The sequence below is a fragment of the Euleptes europaea genome, chromosome 12 (assembly GCF_029931775.1).
Source record: "Euleptes europaea isolate rEulEur1 chromosome 12, rEulEur1.hap1, whole genome shotgun sequence".
NCBI lineage: Eukaryota > Metazoa > Chordata > Lepidosauria > Squamata > Sphaerodactylidae > Euleptes > Euleptes europaea.
This window is the reverse complement of record NC_079323.1, coordinates 24,813,724-24,837,072: the sequence shown is the minus strand read 5'-3', so window position 1 is coordinate 24,837,072 and position 23,349 is coordinate 24,813,724. Positions and strand designations below refer to the sequence as shown.

The 23,349-nt window shown below is 42.2% G+C and overlaps 1 protein-coding gene across 1 annotated transcript in view; it reads right to left on the bottom strand.

Annotated features, from left to right (window-relative positions):
• LOC130485453 (WD repeat-containing protein on Y chromosome-like) overlaps positions 1 to 23,349 on the bottom strand; it is a 38,263-nt gene that overhangs the window by 12,835 nt on the left and 2,079 nt on the right. Inside the window, exons 2-20 of the mRNA XM_056858654.1 lie at positions 21,955 to 22,008; positions 18,438 to 18,521; positions 18,092 to 18,157; positions 16,593 to 16,823; positions 15,629 to 15,708; positions 15,381 to 15,473; positions 13,579 to 13,624; positions 12,971 to 13,017; positions 12,023 to 12,140; positions 10,216 to 10,285; positions 8,543 to 8,786; positions 7,297 to 7,402; positions 7,056 to 7,207; positions 5,817 to 5,919; positions 3,613 to 3,719; positions 3,130 to 3,209; positions 2,993 to 3,047; positions 2,526 to 2,571; positions 1,997 to 2,056 (exon numbers count right to left, since the gene is read on the bottom strand). Of these exons, the coding sequence (XP_056714632.1) occupies positions 1,997 to 2,056; positions 2,526 to 2,571; positions 2,993 to 3,047; positions 3,130 to 3,209; positions 3,613 to 3,719; positions 5,817 to 5,919; positions 7,056 to 7,207; positions 7,297 to 7,402; positions 8,543 to 8,786; positions 10,216 to 10,285; positions 12,023 to 12,140; positions 12,971 to 13,017; positions 13,579 to 13,624; positions 15,381 to 15,473; positions 15,629 to 15,708; positions 16,593 to 16,823; positions 18,092 to 18,157; positions 18,438 to 18,521; positions 21,955 to 22,008 (1,842 nt within the window). The remainder of the gene's footprint in view (positions 1 to 1,996; positions 2,057 to 2,525; positions 2,572 to 2,992; positions 3,048 to 3,129; positions 3,210 to 3,612; positions 3,720 to 5,816; positions 5,920 to 7,055; positions 7,208 to 7,296; positions 7,403 to 8,542; positions 8,787 to 10,215; positions 10,286 to 12,022; positions 12,141 to 12,970; positions 13,018 to 13,578; positions 13,625 to 15,380; positions 15,474 to 15,628; positions 15,709 to 16,592; positions 16,824 to 18,091; positions 18,158 to 18,437; positions 18,522 to 21,954; positions 22,009 to 23,349) is intronic.

The following is a 23,349-nucleotide window of genomic DNA, read 5'->3' as shown; positions in this document are numbered from 1 at the left end:
GGCCGAGGAGGCTCCCTTGGCCAGACCCTTACAGCTTACAGAAGAGAGAAGGGCGGTTCTCCCAGAGGCCGCAAGCCCTACACCCTAGTTGAGGGCAGCTACAGTTTTTCATCAATGCGGGCCTCCCTACCTTGCCCCACCCTTGTCTGTGTTTTTTGTACCACCTGATATGGGGGCCCTGACTGCCTCAGCCCTAAATAGGGTTGCTAGGTCCCTCTTCTCAACCGGTGGGAGATTTTGGGGGCGGGGCCTGAAGAGGGCGGGGTTTGGGGAGGGGAGGGACTTCAATGCCATAGAGTTCAATTGCCAAAGTGGCCATTTTTCTCCTGGTGATCTGATCTCTATCGGCTGGAGATCAGTTGAATTAGTAGGAGATCTCCTGCTACTACCTGGCAGTTGGCAACCCTAGCCCTATAGTGGACCCTGTGCCTATAAAGGTGTGCCACTTGTTGTTTTATCTCTGATTTTATGGGGATATCTGGATTGTTTTATTGTGATTTTATTGTATTTATAATATGTTGTATCTGACATGTTATTAGCCGCCCTGAGCTTGGCTTCGGCCGGGGATTGAGGGCGGGGATCTAAACAAACAAACAAATAAATAATGGGAAAGTTTTATTTTTTTAATTTGCACAAACTAAAGATATCATTTCCTTCAAATTTTTGGTTATTCATGGCTGCTCCGATTTTTTTCGGATTGAGCAATAAAAGCCGCGTTATAATCGGGGCAAGTCAAACCACTTTTGCGCTGTTCTTTCCTGTTGCTGTGCAGTTTTTGGCTCGGAGCTCCATGAAAAAACTGCCTTTGTTCCTTGGTTTGGAACAATTGTCCCTGGCCATGCCGGCTAATTTCTCCTCCCCCAAGAACGGCGATTGGCTGGGGGAGTTTCACGCTCGGACAAGAATACTGCCCCTTTTGCTGCCTGCCTGCCTGCCTAGAGTCCTGGCACTTCTCTCCCTCCGTCCCAGAGGCTGGCGGACGGGCAGGCACCTCCAAGCCCAGGGGGACGTTGGACGGACGGCTCCAGGGGGAGACTGGCGGGGCCACGCCATGTGTGCCTCACGCGTTGGGGGGGGGTTGCAGCTCGGTCTAGGGCAGCTGGACCCATGGGGGGGGATATTCAAGGGAAGGGGCTGTTGGCCCCTCTACCCCAGTGGGGAGGGGGATTTTTAAGAATTCGGATGGGAAAAATGTGCATCCTAAGAGCGGAAAACCCAAGGCAAAACTCCCTCCCATCACTCTTCTGAAGAGGGGCGGCCAGTCTGCTCTGGGGCTCCCTCCTCTCTCTCGATGCACTGGGGCCGGATCAGGGCCGGCGCGCAAGCCAGGGGCCTTCTTTCCTCTTCCCCCCTGCAATGCACACTGGCTGGATCGGGGCCGGCGTGCAAGCCAGGAGCCCTCCTCTCTCTCACGATGCACTGCCCCCCCAATCCTGTCTGTCATTAAAGGGCAATGGTTCCACACCTATAGAAAATAGAGGGAAGCTTTGAGGAAAGCGCTGCCTTGCCCCCCCCCCAATTTGGAATCTGACTGTTCCAAAAGCAGAACAGAGCGAGGGTGGAAGAAAAATGGAGGAGACCAGAGGGACTGGTGCTTGTTTTTTGCGCTGGGGCTGGTGAACCGCACGAGGTAATCTGCTGGGCGGAGTTGGGGTGGAGTTGGGGGCAGGCATAAACAATGAGCTTGTTGGAAGGGGAGGCCTACTGCAACAGGGACAGACCAAACCGTTGTCAAATACAGCGTGCTTTATTCCCATGAAAAACCAAAACTACATTGAGATTGACGGGGATAAATCGTGGCCATGAAAAAAACATTTAAATCGGGGGGTTTTTTGGTCCGTGGCAAGAGAGCATCAAAATTTTCCTTAGTGGCACATAATCCCCTCTGTGCAACCCTACTTATCAAAGACTGCACCTTGTGCCTAGCATCTATTCACAAGTTTAAAGTACCCAAAGCAAACTTTTTTAGCAGCAGCTGGTGGTTGTGGAATCTTACTATATCATCCTGCCAATGGGCTTGAGGTTTCTGAAGGTGATGGAAGTTCTCTGTGGAATCCTGAAACAAGCATCCAAACAGAAGGTCATGCTGTCACTCAAAGAATCCTTGGAATTCTAGTTCAGTAGGAGCGCTGAGAGTTCTGTTAGGAATCCTTATTTTCCCCCGCAGGACCAATGAAGAGCTGACTGTGGCTCAGTGGTAGAGCATCTGCTTGGCATGCAGAAGGTCCCAGGTTCAATCCCCGGCATCTCCAGTTAAAGGGACCAGGCAAGTAGGTGATATGAAAGACCTCTGCCTGAGACCCTGGAGAGCCACTGCCAGTCTGAGTAGACAATACTGACTTTGATGGACCAAGGGTCTGATTCAGTATAAGGCAGCTTCATGTGTTCATGTGATCACCAACTCTATATATTTAAGCATCTCATTAAGTTAGATGGGATTTACAGATGGCACTGTTGGCATCTTATATGCTTAATATACCAATAATTAAATGTACAGATATCACATTAAGATGTGTTTTACTTACATAAAACATGTTTATTTTTCTGTCCCATCCAACACCTACGATATACCTGGAAGAACAATCAGTAGATAAACGATATTGATCTAGATTGGTTTAGTTTTCTAGCAGACACAGAGTGGCAACTCACATTGGCAAAGTGAAATCTGCTTGTATGAATGGAGAACTGTTCTTGTAGCTGTCCAAATTCCAGTAGTTTTGGGGGAAGCAGAAGCATGCCCACTTGCATCCATTGGCCCCCTATCTGAACATGTTTAGCTCAGGGGTCCACAACCTTTTTTTGAGCCTGGGCACCTTTGGAATTCTGAGAGCTTTTGCTGTGAGTTGGTGCTAACATTTCTCTGGAGCATGAGCACTCATGCGGGGGTCCCTTTAAGTGACCAAACACATCCCCTTGGACTGCACCTCTGGAGAAAAATTTGGCCCTATCACTTCCTGTGGCAGTAGATCTGATTATCCAGCAGATTGCTTACTTGTTTCGATTCACCTCCACACAGGTGCAATCACAGACTTCTTCACATGTGCCTTCTGCACAGAAAAAGAAACACGACTTAAAACATAAGCGTTATATAGCACGTTGGTATTTTCTAACTGTCAGCATGATGCTTACCTTTTTTCAAAGTGTGCAAACATTGTCCATTGTTGTAATTCCATATTTTCAAAGAGCCATCTCTTCCTCCTGTTATAAGTCTAAAATGTGATAAAAATTATTCCGTCAGCATGGAAAAATATATAAAATGAATACAGAACCTTTAAATGTGCATATCTCAGGGAATTAACCCCCTGAACAGTCTGGATCCAAATTATATCCAGGAGAACCTACTCTCAAACAAACGTTTTCACCTTGCTCAGAATACTATCTCAAGTGGATACAAGACTGGCATCAACTAGAAGCAGGGCCTTTTTAGTAGATGCCCCAATATTAATTTAATTTTATAGCTGTGTGTTTATGTTACTGATTACCTTATGACCTAGTTTAGGACATCTTTTGATAACTTTAGTTAGGATCCTATGTTTTTTAATGCTTGATTTTAATTAGTCCAAACTAATTTGGAGGACCTTTGCCTTTGTGAATAAATATATAGAAACATACCTTCTTCCACTAGGGTCAAAAGTGAGGCAGGTTATTGCAGATCCACCATGAGCATTGCCAAATTCAAACAGGAGCTTTCCACTTTCAAAGTCCCATACTTTGACCACCTTAAAAAACAAAACAGAAATGCATCTGAATGAACATCATAGCCAAGATCAAAAGGGCCACATCTGAAAGAGACCAAATGGATTACACTGTTCCGTACATGGATGAGCAAGTATTAATGCAAGAAACTGATCCACAAATGAGGCCATGGAATAACAACTGTGCATGGACACATGGATTTACTACTCAAGCAGGAAGTCGCACATGTAAAACATAATTTCTGTCCAAATTGTATCTTAGGCTGCGTGCAGAAGAAAAAAAAATACACTATTGCTATCAACATTTGAATCCCCCAAACCTGCTTTTAAATCCCATCCCACTGTTACTAAATGTATACTCCAACTTTCTTCCAGAGAGCTTAAAGGGATATATATAGGGTCCTTCATAAACATTCTCCAATCTAGGCACTGACCAGACTTGGAATTGCTTAATTTCAGTGAAGAGCTGTATCTGTTGCTTTCAGGCGATGCTTTTGAGTTTCCCATTTAACCTCTCTGTCATATTTTGACAGGTGGAGATATTACTTATCTCTCCAGGCTATTGCAGAACATTCTTGAGGTCAGAAGTTTATTTTACTTATTTAACAAAATGGTGCTGCAACTCTTTAAAAAGTAATATTTCCAGAGGGGTAGTCATGATAGTCTGTTCCAGCAAAAATAATCAGAAGTCTTGTGGTGCCTTAAATATTAGCACATTTGGCGGACTGGAGTTCTGTGGAATAGAGTTCACTTCAGGAAATGTGTCTGCATCTAACAAAATGGGCTTGTACTGGAATAAAAACATGTTAGTCTTCAAGGTGCCACAAGATGCCTGTTTTTTTTTTAATCATTTTAATTATATGGATACAACTGTGAGCTATGGGTTAAGAAATAATTATTATTATTGTTACTATTATTATCAACTTTATTTTTAACCTACCTTTCTCACAGAGACTCAAGGGGGATTACAAAATATGAAAAACATTGCTATTAGGCAGCAAAGACCTCTAATAAACAATGCAGTAGGACTGCAGAACCGGAAAACAATGCAATAATTAAAAAAAAAAAACTCTCTTAGGCAACAAAAACTGTTTGAGACATGATATACAATAATGAAGAAAGGGGATTAAAAAGGTAGAAGACATTGTAATAGAAAGGGAGGTGATATATACAATAAACATTGCAATAGACTACAATACTCTCCCTTGTAGAAGCAACCTCCTGAGCTGTTCCATCCAAAGATAAGGGCTTGCAAGTCCCATGGATTTCGCTAGTGTTAAAAACACATACTAATATCTCCCATCGAAACCACTAAGATTTGCAAGTACTTACCTTTGGTTGGATTTTCTCTTTTCAGAAAATCATTGTACATCGCATTATCAAAAACATGCTATCATTCTGTTTTAGCAAAAGCAATGGATACTGAGCCATCTAGTTCACTGCTATATACATTGACTACCAGTGGGCTCTCCAGGGTCTCAGCTGACAAGGTCTGTTATTAAGATCCTATAAGGATCTGTGAAGGGGAAGGGGCTGTGGCTCAACGGAAGAGCCTCTTCTTTGCATGCAGAAGTATCTCCTGTTAAAAGGACCAGGTAATTGGTGATGTGAAAGACCCCTCCCTGCCTGAGACCCTGGAGAGCCGCTGCCAGTCTGAACAGACAAAAGGTCTGATTCAGTATAAGGCAGCTTCATGTGTCATCTGGGTGGAGGTGGAGCCAGGCCTTGAGGGCATCATAACTCTATCCCAGCGTTTTTTAAGGAGAGGCTGTGGCTCAGTGGCAGAGCCTCTGCTTTGCATGCCGAAGGTCCCAGGTTCTATCCTCAGCATCTCCAGTTAAAAGGACCAGGCAGAAGGTAATGTGAAAGACCTTAACCTGAGACCCTGGAGGGTTGCCGCCAGTCTGAATAGACAATACTGACCTTGAGTCAGTATAAGGCAGCTTCATGTGTGTTCATGTGTGCTCAACTAGAGATGCCAGGGATTGAACCTCGGGCCTCCTCCATAGAAAGTTTTGGCTCTGCCACTGAGCCACACCCCAGCTTCCATTGCAGATGCACGGATCATTCCAAGCTAGGAAACATACGGCGAAAACTCTTTTAATATACAGCTTCACTTACGGAGCCTTCCGAGCAGCTCACCACGTGCCTGAACACTTTGTTGTATTTGCAGCACAGAACCGGTTCCTTGTGGGAAATCACCAAGTTGGGATCTACAGGTGAGCTGCCATGGGGGGAATCAAACCAAGAGAAGTGGGAAAAACATTGCTGGTTATTCAGCTACCAAACTAGATTTGACAGAGATCAGGAGTTCCCGCCTCTTTTCTTTAACCAATTATAACAGAAGGGAATCCTGGTACTGATTTGTTAACACTACCCCGGGGTGAGAGGGTTAAACCGCCTCTTCTTTCTCTGCATCTGAATAGGCACTGCAAGCTGCTGGATCCAAGCCTGAAAAGAACCTTGGAAGATCCATTAGCAAGCTTCCTACCCGTGTCACACCTGTTTTGAACCCACATGTGCACATGTCACTTTTTCAGTAGTAGCACAGAAGCTGTGGAAGTCTATCCTCCTTGAACTCTGCCTGGTACCGTGTCTATGCTGAGGCCCCTGGCTTGGCTGCTTCACATTGATTCTGGTTAAATTATTATTGTTTTACTCTGATTATCCTTTACGGTGTACCTTGGATTACTCCCTACTCGAATTCTGTAAAGAGCTGATAGCGCTGTAATTTACAGTTTTAACACTGCTTTGCTTAGTGCTGCCATTTTCTCTTTTCTACTTATTGTTAGTTATTTTATATGATCAGAACAATTTTTTTTTAATATGGGGTGTGTCAGTGCTGGTTCAGGTAGCAGTTGCCCCGACGTTTGGCTTACTGTCTTTAAAAGGCATAATTAGGGACTCAAGATGAGGATATGCATTCCCCTCAGGAACATCCCTCACATTCAGTGGGAACTAGATGAGAATAACTGTGCATCTCCCATGAGCTGGGCACCCTTGTTATAGCCATGATAAAGTGTACAAATATTGAATCTGGCTTAAAATTTAGAGTTAATACTTGAAAGGGGGGAAAGGAATCCCTTAAAGATTAATTGGGAAAGTAATTTTTAAAAAAATGTTTGACTTTCAAGGCCAAGTAAGAACATTGCAATATTTTGAATATTTACAAAATTCTTGTTCAGTTCTATATTAACCTCTTTTACAGCAGAAATAGTAATACCTCTCAATGTTTCTGGCATTCGATTGCATTATTTTGACACTCATGTTTGAAAATGTTCACTATATACTTCTGCATTCTTTCTAGGTTTTCCAAAAATGTACATCTTAAATGTACAAAACCTTCCATTCTGGTTTTACCTTAATCTTAGATGGAGAACAGCCAAAACATCCGTGGCAACACAAAGTGATCTAGTACTTGAGATGTAGTGGCAAGCACTGATTTCTCCTTTAATTCCATTGTTTTTTGAACAGGCTGTGAATAGACAACTTTGGTCTTCAATATCCCATATCTGCATGGGGGGTAAAATTAAGCCATACTGAAAAGAAACCATTGAAGATATGGTAAGGATAACTCAACACAAACAAAATGTAGACGGACCTTAACAGTGTTGTCTGTTGACATGGAAAATATTTTACTGTCTTCTTCAGATATGTAGACATAGATAACCGGGGCCATATGGCTTCTGAGCATGCCTGTTGGCCTTCTGCAATATGATCAGAATACTTTTTTATTTGTTTTAACAAGATTTCTAAGCTGCTTTTTAACTTCTCAAAGTGGAATACAAACACAGTAAATGAAAATACCAATGTCAACAAAACAAGGAAACAATAAGGAAATATAGCAGCAACAAAAGACTCGACCTGGATAGTTCAAAATGTTTTTAGTTTTTTTTAAAAAATATTTAAGTTGGAGCAAGTCTAGTGTGGGACCCCAGAATCACTGCCACTGTGCCACAGACACCCCCCAGGCCATGCCATGGCCAAGCAAGGGGGTGGCCCTCCCCCCATGTGGGGTGGGTAGAAGCTACAGGGGCTGCTATAAACCTGCTGCCCAAGCCCTATATGAGGCAGGTATGGGTGGCGGCAGGAACCTGCTCTTCTTCTTCAGGGGGGCAGGACCACTGGTGGTCTGTGGCCCCTAGTGGAGCAGCCTGTGGTTCTCTCTTCCCCTTGGCCAGGATGAAATGACTTTGTTTTTGACATTGTGAAGCCATCCAGCTGCCCCTTTTCCAAGACTCTTGCCTGTGAAAGCAAACTAGCTCCTCCTTCAAACTCCCCCGTGGATCGTCCAGCTTCTTCCTTTCAACCATGCCCCCGTGTCCTCTTCCTATGTTCTCAAGTAGGCCTTTACTGAGCAAGTTAGTATCAATAAGTCCTTACTCCTTGGTTATCACTGTGCGCCTGACCCTCTTAGGGTTGCCAACCTCCAGGTACTAGCTGAAGATCTCCTGCTATTACAACTGATCTCCAACCAATAGAGATCTGTTCACCTGGAGAAAATAAGCACCGTACAAACACCCTACAACCACAATACAGACGATTACATACTAATCTTACATCATCTATCATAACTTACTCTCCTTTGTATCTTTGATCACCACCAGTAAAATCTCAGCTCTAAATCGTTATTATACTCTAGGATTCTTTTCTTGAAGTGGCCACAGATTTGACTTTCATTTATAAATCCATCTATAAATTACTGTAAAAGAAAATAAGAGAATTCTACCTATCCTAAATAAATATGTTATCTTATACATTTTTAAATAGAGTGAAATGGGCACAAGCCCTCCCGATTATAACAAAGCCTGCAAAAAAATTGCTGCAGTAATGCAATAATATCCTACCCAGGCATATAAGGATTCCACATTCGAATGATTCGATCCATCCCTCCTGTTACTACAAGGTTGTTCTTTTTACTGAGAGCAAACGCTTTTACCCCTTTGCGAACTCGAAAAACGATCTGATCCCCCTCGGCTCGACTAGAGGGAGCTCCTAGGCTTGCCTGCCCTTTCCGTGCCTTAGAATCCTTCCGGTGTTCTCTTATTTCTTTCATCTGTTGTTCTACATTGGTAGCTCCAACAACACAGCCTGCAGAAGGACACAAATTCTGAATATGCTACTCAGCCTCAAGTTCACTGCAGCACATTCACACAGAATAAACACCTGAACTAGGAGCTACCAAAAATGTTTTGATTACAGAAATATGAAAACAGGAAATAAACTATTTCAGTAACTGACTTTGTACCATTCTCTGCATTCTAAGTAACATAAAAGAAAGCAGAAACATATTCCTCAGTGGTAGGGTGGCCAACCTCCAGGTAGTAGCTGGAGATCTCCAGCTGATAGAAATCAGTTCACCTGGAGAAAATGGCCACTTTGGCAATTGGGGCTGCACCACTATTAGACTATAAGATGTAAGCATGCATTAAGAACATGCTTATAGAAAGATATATGATTTTGCACTCTGCTGACATTAGGAGTCAATTGTGCGAAAATTCCATACAGGGTTTGGTCTAAAAACCACCAAAGGGCAGAGATACTGCCTGCTCTAATCAAGATGATTACATTTGACATTGTACCTTTGCCTCCTAACTCTCTTCTTTGCTATACCCCTTCCTCCTGCTGACTGGGGTATAAGGACTCAGGGATCTCTATTCCTACTTGTATCTGATGATGGAAGGAGCTTTGATTCTCAAAAGCTCGTACCCCCCAAATCTTGTTGGTCTCTAAGGTGCTACGGACTTGAATCTATGCCTTCATAAGGGACACACTGTTTATTTCTAAAACAGGTAAAGGCCTCAGCTTCCAAACAATTTGTTCTGCACATCTGCTGAGCAGAACAATGCCAATGTTTACTGCCTCACTACCCTGCGGATGGTGTGCAGTTTTGAGTATCTTTCTGCTGTAAATCTTTATTTACCAACCTTGCAATTTCTTTAGCCCCCTGTGAAGACTACCAGGATATCAATATGGGGCAAGCATGGATTCTGGGGTCTGTTCCATCAGCAGATGCAACAGCCTCATGGGGGGAAATGTATATTGCCTCTTGGCCCTGATCCAAAGCTGTGAGGTTGCTTCCTCAACTGCTTGAAAATGCCATGTTGACACTTTCTGGGGCTGAGCAGAAACTTTGTAGTAACTCAGTTCATTAATAGGCACTACTTATTTATATTGCAGTGTCACCTAGATAGCAAACAGCAGTATCTTCTCCTTTCTCCCTGCAAGCAGGCTACCCACGGCTTCATTGAGCAAAGTACGCAGCTCTTGAGCACAATTAATGTGTAGCAGGAAAAGTCTTTTAATTGGAAGGAGTGCTTTAAAAACTGCAGCTTTAAAACTGTACCAATTTATAAAGGCTGCTTTGAACAAGAGGCTTATCCTCTGATATATTGAATATAGCACTTTAATTACGCCACTGTAATGCAGGTAGGAAGAGAAGAAACGGCTGTGTATAAGCCGAGCACACACAAACAGAAACAAACCACCTCCTAGGATGCGAAAGCAATAATATAATTACCTATCACCAAGGCTGTAGGCTCATGGCTTGAGGCAGAAATGATTGCTTTAATAGAATCATAGTAATTGAGCTAAAAAGATAGAAGAAAATAACATTTATTGTCCAAATGGTACAAAATATTGGTAACAAAAGAATCCCTTCTGTTGAAGAGATTTTACTCCTTTATGTAACAAATTTGATTCACAAAGCGAGAGGAAGTACTTAGACATATGAATAACATTTATAAATATCTGTCTCAATGTGGTTTCGTGGGCACAGTGTTGCAGTTCTTGTTCTGACATCCCTGGAGGAGCGTTGGCATGTTTGTTTAATCTGTCTTCAAACCATTTCTCCCCTCCCCTCTCCCCAAGCCAGGATAGCAGCTGTCCTCAAGAAACTGTTTCCCAGCTGCTTTTATGCTTTCAAACCCTTGACAGTTACAGGCCCGGCCTGTAATTTCACCACTTGTGATCAACCCATTTTCCTCAGCCAGCATGCTGTGCTCAACGGGAGTGTGAAAGTAGTTGTCATCTTGCTAATTTCAGCTCACTGTCTCTGCTCTTTTGCTTCCCTGCGGGAACTGTGCTGTGCCCATAGTTGAATAAATTCCCTTTCCCCCTTCATCTAAAACGCCTGTTGCCTACCTGTGTACCATCACACACACACACACACAAAAAAAACCTCTAAAAGAATCTACATTGGGAAGGAAAAAGAATATACACGAAAATAAACAATGCCGTTGAGGTATGTTGTGGCCTTTCTGTTTGATTTTGGAGCCAGCACTACTCAGTGTTATGAAAATGGAGAAACCCCAACAATCCAGTTAAGACTATAAGGGAAAAAATACTACAAACTGTGGTACAGGGCACTTACAGTACAACCAAAACCCAGCTTCTGAATAAATTCTCTGTACAACAAACCAATGACTCCTCGGTACACAAAACTGCACACTGGTAATTCTGTCAGGGCCAAACTAGATGTGACGGCATCCATGGGTCTGACCTGGGTACACTGCTGCCATTTTAAAAGGATTTTAAAACCCTTTTAAAAGGATTTTAAAATGCTGTGAGAACTGCAGGATGGGGTGCTCTTGTTCCCCCTCCTCTAGTATGGTTGCCAGGTCCCTCTTCGCCACCAGCAGGGAATTTTTGGGTAGAGCCTAAGGAAGGCAGGGTTTGGAGAGAGGAGGGACTTCAATGCCATAGAGTCCAATTGCCAAAGCGGCCATTTTCTCCAGGGAAACCGATGTCTATCGGCTGGAGATCAGTTGTAATAGCAAGAGGTCTTCAGCCGCCACCTGGAGGTTGGCAACCCCTATCCTCCAGCCTTTTCAAGTGCCAAAAGTCAAGATGAGGTAGCTTTGATCATGCAGTAGTAAAAGTGGGTTGGAAAAGACAGGCATTAAAAAGCCATTTTTATTCTGCTTCAGCTTTCTGAAAAGATAAAAGAGAATCATGTATGCTCTACCGAGAATCATGTATGCTCTACCGAGAGCCTGGGAAGGAGGGCAGGATAAGAGTCATCAACTGATAGATGATGCAAAATATGGGGTTCTATCCTATCCACTCTTCTTCACTGAGCTGAGAACACCAGAAAGGAACTGAAGCAAAACTTTATCCGGCAGAACTATGTAGGAATTAATGCTTCTGCCTAAGAGAAAATCTGTAGTGATACTGCAGGGCACCTTTCAAAAAAGTATTAAACATGACACTAAGGTACAAACTAGACAATATGTTGGGAGACTCATGAGTGACTAGTTATATAGACAGCTGAATTTAATCTTGTATTCTCTTCTATAGTATACTGATTTGTAGGGCATTATTTTTACCTGAGCAACCCAATCTCCATGAACTTTCCAACGAATATAAGTGACATTTGAAGACAGAGCCGCATACTCAAGGCTTATATTAGGAAGATGTTCAATTTTTGGTAGCTTATTCCACGTCCTAGAAAAAAAACAGGTGAAATTATGTACATTCCATAGATAATATATATCCGAGCAGAAACCCAACTGCTTTATTTACTATTTTATTTAAAATGCTTATTAGCCACCTTTCTTCCTTGCGCAACTCAAGGTGGCTTACACTATAAATAAAACAACTATTATAAAAACACACATAAAAGACCATCATTTAAAATCTCCAATTAGGACTGCCAATAAATAAAAACTAAATCAGTCAAATGCAGTCCTACAAAAAAGCCTGTCTTCAATTGCCTCCTGAAGATTGAAAATGAAGGGGCCAGACACATCTGCCTGGGAACGTTGTTCCATAATTGTGGGGCTGCCACCAAAAAGGCCCTCTTTCATGTGCCCACCAAACAAACTTCTTTGACTGGTGGGACAGTCAGGAGGGCCTCTCCTTGTAGTCTTAATTCCTGGACAGGAACATAAGGGAGAAGACTGTCCTTCAGAAACCCTAGTCCTTTGATAGATCACAGGGAAATATTAATTCCCTCTCCCTTTGATACTATACTACTATAATCATCAGGAGACTTGCGGAAAATAAGTGTGAGTTCCAACGAATATTCAACTGTGACAGAATAAAAGAAGCAAGGTAATAACTAACTAGAAGCAAATTAAGAAGCAAAGATCATAATGTGAAACAAATATGTTTGAGATTAGCAATGTAAAGGAATTTAGGATTGCTGTCTAAATGGACAATCCACCATTGTCCACAAGGACAATCCTTGTTTGCCAGTTATCAATCAATGTGAAGTAATGAAAAGTATGGCTACTTTTATTCTCAATTTAAACTTGCAGAATGAAAGTACTTACCTTAGGAGCTCACCCACAGACCGCAAGAGCAAGATATTGACACACCCCTGCAACAATAACAAAAATTTTAAATGTGCTTTTAAAACACGTAGTTATGCAGCTGCAGAACACATTTACAAGCAAGTAGCCTAGTGGTTGCTGCTGGCCCTGGTCTTGATTATTCTCTCCTCAAGGGACAAAACAGTCCCGGAAAGGGCCTTGCCCCCTCTCCCTGCCTTTTACTGACTAAAACCAAGACTTGAAGGCTGGCAGTATTTGTGGTTGCTTAGCAAGCCCCACAATGGCCACTGAGAGGGCATTTGTTTCTTGAAGGTATAGGTGGTGTTTCTATTATTTGAGGGGGTTGGACTAGAGGGCCTGTATGGCCCCTTCCAACTCTATGGTTCTTTGATTCTATGAAAATGACTGGCTCAAGGTCACCCAGTGAGTTTCCGTGGCAGATTGGGGATCGCCTCAGGTCTACCCACATCCTAGTCCAATACTCTAACCACTATACCATACCAGCAATTGCCAGTATTCTGTAGCTAAAGCTTTATTTTCACTTCCCTGTATACCCCTGCATTTCGCTTCACCTCTCCTAGAGAACATTTTTGAAACATTTTACATACCTGATCATCACCATAAAGAATCATACATTCGTCAGGATCTGTATAGCTGAGTTGGTGGTGTGGGCAGAGAGAAAGAGGAAGAAAAATTAAGTATTACTTATACCCAGAGTCTCTGTGTTATTCATAACCACTTTCTTGACCGATTGGGACACCGCCGTAATTTTTAGCTCTTATTGCCCTGTATGCATCAATTTAAGGTAAAGGTAAAGGTCCCCTGTGCAAGCACCGGGTCATTCCTGACCCATGGGGTGATGTCACATCCTGACATTTTCTAGGCAGACTTTGTTTGCGGGGTGGTTTGCCAGTGCCTTCCCCAGTCACCTTCCCTTTACCCCCAGCAAGTTGGGTACTCATTTTACCGACCTCGGAAGGATGGAAGGCTGAGTCAACCCTGAGCCAGCTACCTGAAACCAACTTCTGTCGGGATCGAACTCAGGTTGCATCAATTTAGCCTAGTTTTATTATGCATATTTATTATCAATCTAGCATTTTATTAAACTAGTATTTTCCTTTTATTATGTATTTGTGGTATTGGTGACATGTTTGTAATGGCTTAAGGCTGTATGCAAATAAAACTATTCATTCGTAACCACTTTCTGTGTGTATGTGTAAATCCACATTATATTGATGTTTAAGGAGGATTTGTCGTTTCTCCAAAGTGATTTACTGGTGTGCCCAAGATTGCAGTCTTGAGAATCCTGGTCAACACGGCACATCGTCATAATAATCCGTTGTATCCAACATACAACTGAAAAAGCAAAAATTCAAAAGAAAATTGAGCAGATTACATTACCCTACTTTTCAACAACATTTTGCAGTCAGTTAATTACCCACATTATACAATGAAAAAGAGAAAATATTGGGCAAATTGAACATACTCTTGTCCTTTTCCTTCCCCCTTTCTGTATCCCTTTTATTATAAAACAAACAACAACAACAAAATGCTCAGAGATCGGGTCTAGTTTGGCTCTTTGCCACTTCCCTGCAGTCTCTCTCTCTCATGCTGAACTGCACTGTGCATTGATTTATGTGTTTGTTTAAATAAAATATTTCTCTCCCTTAAAAAAATAATCACAATCCACTGTGATTTCCAGTGCTTCTCAGATATAAGCACAGGAATTCTAAGGACCTGTTATTGTGCATCTCCTTGTTCACTAGCAGCCATTCAGCAGAGTATTGATCCTCCATTAGAAATGGTTGTATGTGAGGTTATGAGAGACTGGCTGGGATATCGGATCTGGGATAAATCATTCACATGAGCATGTCACTGCAGTGTTTCAGTAACTAAGGTGTTTTCTGCATGGAGACAGGTGTGTGTTTTGCCAATGCTGCTGAGGCTGCCTTTACTGTGCAGCAGCAACGGGGCTTCCACATGGCAGGTTTCCCCATAATTTCCTTACCTCAGTCCCCAAAGAGCAGCAGTCCCCCACACCACTAGGGCTTTTCCAGTCCTTTTAAAATCAGTCAGTGAATATCATTATAACCGTATAACAATCTGGGTATCAGATTGTGGGTATTTGTCTGGATTCCCAGGTTTCATTTCAAGAGCAACCCATATCTTTCCATCCCATCCACACTGCAGGAAACCCCAATTTGACTCCGGTGTCACTAGAAACATCAAATTGAAGCAGGTTCCAGAAACATCAGAGCAAAGAAGGGAACAGAAGAAGGACAGTGTTGCTTGGATGCTCTGAAAAACCCCTTTGCAGTTTGAGGGCCAGGACAGCGCAAATCATTCATGTGGAAACCTCCAATGACTGTTGGTCCATAACTGGCAAACGATATAAATCTGACATATTTACCAGTAATCCACATTCAATGGTATAGCTTCCAAACCACTAATTTGAAGGTAGGGTTCAAAATTGGAGATTTCATAGAGCTGAAGTTCACGATCCCTGTCACAAAATTAAAATAGGATATTCAGCAGGATTTTTATAATAGCCAAAATTTGCAGCTTTTCCCAGTGAGCCAAACCCCAATGATCCAGTTGAAGAATATTACTAGGGGTTAAGGGCTTTTGTTTTAGTGATTATGTAGAATATACACTTACCCAGTTCCCAAGATTAATTTGTTGTATGGTGTCATGATAGCGAAATCCATCAACCACTTAGATCTTTTGTGAGTTTTCTCCTTTAAAAAAAGGTAAGCATTGGCTGTGATTCCTGAATTACAAATATGTTTTCAAAAGAAAACCTGACTAAAAATATCTTGGGTACAGGGACGTGGAGAGAACAAGATAAGTGAGCAGGGAGCTGAATGAGGTGGAGAGCTTTATGCTTGGAGGAGGAGACTCTCGTACCTATAGAAATAAAGAAAAGGGGATTTCTTTAAGATAAATGGGGACTATAATGTTTTTGCGTGCATCTGTATTCTAAGGTTGAAATGAAAATTATGCAAGTATGGAATAGGGGTTTGGGGTTTGATTTTAGTGCAGTGTGATGTTGTGGTTTGAGTGTCGGATTAGGATCTGGGAGAGCCATGTTCAAATCCCCACTCTTCCCTGGAAGCTTGCTGGGTGACCTTGGGCCAGTCACACACTGCCAGCCTAGCCCACCTCACAGGACTGTTGTGAGGATAAAATGGAGGAAAGGAGCATGATGTAAGCTGCTTTGCATCCTCATTGGGGGAAAACGCAGGGTATACATGAAGTAAATAAATAAATTCATTAAACAGGTAGGGGGAATCTCATGACATGCGAAGGCTTTCATAATTAGGGTTGCTAGGTCCCTCTTCACCACCGGCGGAAGATTTTTGGGGCGGAGCCTGAGGAGGGCGAGGTTTGGGGAGGGAAGGGACTTCAATGCCATAGAATCCAATTGCTAAAGCAGCCATTTTCTCCAGGTGAACTAATCTCTGTAGGTTGGAGATCAGTTGTAATAGCAGGAGATCGCCAGCTAGTATCTGGAGGTTGGCAACCCTATTCATAATGTAAGCTGTTTTCATTGTACAAAAAGGATGCAATATTAACGGATAAATAGCACTTAAATAAGCACGATGGGAAAAGTGAAACATACAAACACCATTTTGCTTCGTTTTTGTTTGAGCTGTGGACTCCAGAAAGAAATAGTTCCATCTTCGCGGGCTGTTATTAAGGTGCTATTCGACAACGAGCAAATGCGAAGCACAGGCTCTCCATGTGGGATCTCCTGTATTGTGGCAGGAAGTGAGAAAGTGGTTCCTTTCAATCGGACAGATGACCCATCTTGCCCAGTATATTCCAGGTGCATGTATGTGCAGAAGTCATTCTAGTACAAGGGGAGGGGGGGAAGAGTCAGTCATTTGCAGATAGTAAGTAATTTTCTGTGTCATAATTACCATTTGTCAAGAGGGGTAACTTTCATTGGAGGGTGTGGTGCAAATTATAGAAGCCAACCTTCTTTGTTAGGTAGTATAGCCACATGTCCAGAAAGGGTTCAAGGAAATGATGCCTTGCTTAGGAAATATTTTTCCCTTGTCTTTCTACCCCGTACTGAGTTTGGCTGATTTTCGGTGATAGTCTCAGACTTTTTTTAATTCAGGAAAGCATAGAAACATAGAACTGGAAGGGACCTCAAGGGTCATCTAGTCTAACCGCCTGCACAATGCAGGAAATTTACAACTACCTTTCCTCCAGTCCCCCAGTGATCCCTGCTCTATGCCTAGAGGAAGGCAATAAACCTCCAGGATCCCTGGCCAATCTAGCCTAGAGTAAAAAAAAAAATCCTGACTCCAAAGTTCCCATTGGCATTACCCTGGGCATGTAAGAAAGGGCCATGAGAGCTAAGCACTGACTCATCCCTTCCTGCCCTCCCTCTCACAGTCTGACTCGGTTCACAGAATCAGCATTGCTGTCAGATGGCCATCTAGCCTCTGCTTAAAAACCTCCAAAGGAGAGCCCACCATCTCTCGAGGAAGCCTGTTCCACTGAGGAACTGCCTTGACCGCCAGGAAGTTTTTCCTAGTGTTTAGCAGAAAACTCTTTTGATTTAATTTCAACCCACTGGTTCTGGTCCGACCTTCTGGGGCAACAGAGAACAAGCTTTCAATTTATGAATCTTGTTCTATTGATGATGTTGTTTATTCTTCTGTGAATGTATTGTGTCAAAGTGAAAGACATTTATTTTCCTTTCCAGTTCCACGATCCCAGAACTCCTGGAATTTGAAACCGTCTTATCACCTTTCCCCACTGGCCCTGTGCTTTCTTCATCACTTTCTCACAGCCGTATCTTATTTTAAGGAATTAATCATGTGTTTATTCTATGCTATCTTCTTTTTGCCCTGACCTGGATTGCCCAGACTAGCCTGATCTCGTCAGATCTCAGAAACTAAGCAGAGTCAGCCCTGGTTAGTATTTGGATGGGAGACCACCAAGGAATACCAGGGTTGCTGTGCAGAGGAAGGCACTGGCAAACCACCTCTGTTAGTCTCTTGCCATGAAAACCCCAAAAGAGGTCTCCATAAGTCGGCTGCAACTTGATGGCACTTTACACACACACACGTCTTCTTTTTGCACTTGTTTCAAATATGAATTTACCCACTGAATCCTGCCACTTGCAGAGTAGTCTATTTTCATGAAAAGTATTTCTATTTGCTCATCGTCCTGTAGGGGCAAAAGAAATGCATAATGAACTTTTATATATTAAAGGATCAGGATTTCATGAGATGTGCTAGGGTCTCTACTTGCAAAGAATCATTGGGTACAACTCAGCAACTGCAAGATGCCCAAAATGGGGGCAGCAGTACTAATAACGGCCCTAAGAGCCAGAGGCTAAATGTGGGGCAGGGCAAAAGCAGTTAAGTCCCTCATGCACCCCATATCTCCCAAGTTTAGTCCTTGTATTAATATTTGCCATTCATCTTTCAAACTGCTGTTCACTTACTGCATTGTGGGATCCCATGCATTTCTTCACTGTATGCTTGAAGTTTTCTATATCCAAATATTTATGTCCATTCATTTCTAACTCCTGGAAGCAGATAAAGCCATAGGCAGAATATAATTCAGAATATAGTTAGAAAGAGGGTGGCCAACCTTTTTTAGGGCTGAACACCATATTCTCACATAGGGTTGCCAGGTCTCCTTTGGCTACTAGCAGGGGACAGAGGTGGGTAGAGTTGCCAGATCCAGGTTGGGAAACTCTTGAGATTTGGGGATGGAGCCTGGGGAGGACAGAAACCTCAGTGGGGTACAAAGCCATAGAGTCCACCCTCCAAAGCATCCATTTTCTCAAGGTGAACTGATCTCCATAGTCTGGAGATGAGCTGTAATTTTCAGGGGATCCCCAGGTCCCACCTGGAGGCTGGCATCTCTAACTCACGCTAGTATCATTTCTTTCTCTCTTGAAAAATCCTAATGACTGAGCAAAGCTGAAAGCAGAAATAAAGCATAAAGATACTTGATATTCTCGGTCTTCAGGCTCTCCTAAAGTTGGGTTCAGTTGAACCCGATGTATCAGGCCAGGCATTCAGAGAGACCATGAGCTGTTTGCACTATCACAGGCTTCAGTCCCAACAAATCACTCATAACATTTCAAATGGAAATGATTAGCTGGAAGTTTAGCTGTTCTTGCAAAGAGGTAACCCTCCATCCTGTATCTGGGCCAGATCAGAGAGAAATCTCTAGAAATTCATGAAGCTGGAGTTTCCTGATAGGTGTTGATGCACCACCATGAAGACCTATCTGATTGATCTCTGTGGGCAGAGTCAGCCTCCATGGTTTCCACATGAAGTAGAATGCAGAAATGGAGAACAAGGAAGAGCGGGGAGAATAGGGTTGCCAACCGCCAGGTAATAGCTGGAGATCTCCGCTATTACAACTGATCTCCAGCCAATAGAGATCAGTTCACCTGGAGGAAATGGCTGCTCTGGCAATTAGACTCTATGGCATTTAAGTCCCTCCCCTCCCCAAATCATTTCTATTTCTAGTTTCTGTTTTGTCTTGAGCTTGCTGTATAATATTATCTGGATATCCTCTCTGTAATAACGCTATAGATAGTTGTTGTGCTCCTCTATTATAGCCAGTCACAGAGGAATTATTCCTTTTTAACCTAATGAACTGGCTATAAGGCTATATAGACGATATGATTTATATTATGACAGCAGATTTTGATCTTGATGCATTTTTGAATTGGCTTAATAATTGTTCAACCATTAGGTTTACTGGCACAATCGATAAATACCAGTTACCCTTTCTTGATACTGTGGTATACTGGAAATCCCCGACTAATCTAGGGGTAAGATCGTATAAAAAGCCCACAGATTGCAATGCTCTTCTACATTTTAAATCTCATCACCCTAAACATCTTAGAGAGAATTTGCCTTATAGCCAGTTCATTAGGTTAAAAAGGAATATTTCCTCTGTGACTGACTATAATAGAGGAGCACAACAACTATCTACAGCGTTATTACAGAGAGGATATCCAGATAATATTATACAGCAAGCTCAAGACAAAACAGAAACTAGAAATAGAAATGATTTTCTTTATTATAATAATCAGCAAGATAGGAAAGATAGTTCGTCTCTTACATTTGCTTTTCGTTACAACCATCTCTCTAGCCATATTACCGCAATCATTCGAAGACACTGGCATTTACTTTCAAATATCCCAGGATGCCAGCAAATGCCGAAAATAGGGTACAATAGAACTACATCTATAAAAGATAGACTTGTCCACACTGACATTATATCAGACAGAATAAAACCACGTGGTCCAGTAGGACATTATCGCTGCCATAAGTGTTTAGCTTGTAATCTGGCACTGGAAGTAAAAGAATTTAAACGTGTTGACATGGACTTTGTTTTCCAATTTAAGGATTTTTCCAATTGTGACACAAAATTCTGTGTTTATTGCTTGATTTGTCCTTGCAATAGACTTTACATTGGATCTAGCATACGCCCTATTAAAACGAGAATATTAGAACACAAATCCAGCATACGTGCAGGCAATTGCTCAGCTCCGGTAGTAAAGCACTTTCTTAAGGCACGCCATAATGAAAGTGAATTACGGTTCTTTGTCATATGGTGTTTGAGGGGCAAAAAGTATGACAGGAGGAACAACGAGCGCATCCTTAGACAGAAAGAGGCATTTTTCATCCATCTTTTTGGATCTTTAGAACCTCATGGACTTAATTTAGAAAATGATTTGTCTTGTTTTATTTAGAACATGTTGCTTTAAGAAGGGAGCCCCCGTGCGCGCCAGCTGGAACCATTTAACTGTAGCAATATCCCGGTTCGGCAGTAGCATTTTCTATCCCTATGGGAATGGTTAGCATCATCTGAAGCGACCACGTCTTCTAAAAAAATATATACCCTTGGAGGGAATATTTAAATTAAACTACACGTGGTAGCGCCTTCATCTCGGATGGGAGAAATAAAAATGATTTTCTAAGTGAATACTATTGAACTAAATTGTAAGTAGAATATCAACTTGTTTATGTTTCAAAATCTATACCTATGCAATATGTATTTTATTGATTTAAATGGATTTTACAGGAAAAGGGGCTGAAGAAGAATTGAAATGATCGTCTCCCCTCATTATTCTTCTGAGAATCAATTTGGACTTTACCGTCATGGGACTTTTGAATCTTGACTTCCAGCCTACTATTGAGAAGACTACTCTGAATAGGATTGTGGAGATTATTACCTTGTAGGACCATGAGCATAGGTTTGTAAATAGTATTGTGTGTTGTATGTTATATGTCTTTCACTGCACTTGAGCACTAGATTGCGATAAATTTTGTATACCTGAGACTGTATTGTAATTGTGATTGACTCAAATTGAATTAGCCGTATCCATACTTATTTCCTGACTGTGAGTAGTGGTGTGGTGGTATATAATTTGGTTTCTAAACCTCCAGGTTATAGCAGAAGATCTCCTGCTATTACAACTGATCTCCGGCCGATAGAGATCAGTTCACGTGGAGAAAATGGCCACTTTGGCAATTGAACTCTATGGCATCGAAGTCCCTCCCCTCTGCAAACCCCACCCTCCTCAGGCTCTGCCCCCAAAACCTCCCGCTGGTGATGAAGAGGGACCTGGCAATCCTAGGAAGAAGGATATATAGATAGGGACAAGGCAGCGGTTGGAACTTGATCTGGGCCAGATGTAAATTAATGAGACCACACAATCTTCTGACTATAAGCATACCAAGCCATGATTTGTACTGTCTCTTTTTCTACTATGGCTAGTCTCTCAATAAGTTGAAAGAATAGCCTTCCTAAGCGTCTCCCCTCTATCACAGAACAATTCAGAGGCAAAAACATATATCTAGAGGTTAAAAAGAGATCTATCACTAGACAAAAGATTATTCTGAATCCATTATTCGGAATGTCCCCTACATGTTGTTGTTCTTCTGAAAATTGTCTTTGTTACTGAAGTGTACACTTTGGGATGGACATACCTGAAAGGCTGCATGCAGTTTCTGAAGCTGTTCAAGAGTTACTTGCTGCTCAATCTTATGGAGACAAAAAGCAAAAATGAATTAAAAAATGTACTTGAAGAAGAAGAAGAAGAGTTGGTTTTTATATGCCAGCTTTCTCTACCACTTAAGGGAGACTCAAACCAGCTTACAATCACCTTCTCCTCCTCACAAAAGACACCCTGTGAGGTAGGTTGGGCTGAGAGAATGTGACTTGCCCAAGGTCACCCAGTTGGCTTCATGTGTAGGAGTGGGGAAACAAATCCAGTTCACCAGATTAGCCTCCGCCCCTCATGTGGATGAGTGGTGGATCAAACCCAGCTCTCCAGATCAGACTCCACTGCTCCAAACCACCGCTCTTAACCACTACGCCGTGCTGGCATTTCAGGCAAGGAAGCCCCTTGGAAACATACAAGGAGAATAATAATTTGAGCTATCTTGAGATAGTGACCTGCATACACCAGTTTTTAGTTTTATGCAGAAGTGCCTTTTTGTCTGAGCTGAAACTACTGCAAATAAATTCAACCAGACAAGTCCAAATTCTAATGTTTTAAAAAAGAAAAAAAATGTCTCCCGACTTTGTATAATTTTATGTAGAGAATCTGTTCTATTTCACTCTTGATCTTGTTTGTTTCCTAATCAAAAAGGCACCAGCTGCCTCAGAGTTTTCATTTACTTGAAGAAGAAGGCAGCTATTTGAATATGTGCAGAACATCAAGCATCAATAATTTACCGTGTGCACAACATGTATCCTTTAGCTGTGAAGTGATAGCTTCTTGGATTACTGACTTCATTGGGATAGAAAAAAATGGGAAAGGTTGTGTTTCATTCTACTATAGCTGTGCCAGAATTAAAAAAAACAACCACTTGCTGCTAAACTTTTATTAGTTAGTTCATTTAACAATTTACAGTCCACCCTTCACAAGATCAGAACATAAGAACAATAGAACAGCCCGGCCGGATCTGAACCACTCAATTCGATACTGTAGTTCCAGTCTGCAAAATGCCACTGGATACTCTCAAGCGAGGCATAAAGATGACGGCCTTCCACAGTTGTCTGTTCACAGCATCTGATGTTCAGAGATATACTGTGTCTGTGTATGAAGACTCCGTTTAATTATCATGTCTAATAGTCATGTCTTGCATGAATTTGCCTAACCCCTCTTAAGAGAGTCAGGAAACAGAACCAAAACAAAAAAACAGGAGCACATGCAGATGATTATAAAAATGCGAATGATTAATAAATCCACTGCAACTACCCCCCCCCCACCCAATCCAGTAAGGGTTTTAGACTTGTGCTTACTATGGAAATACTTGAATGGAACCGTGGCTGGAAGGGGAAGCAGCTGGAGGGGGTAATTTGGGAGGGAAACAGGG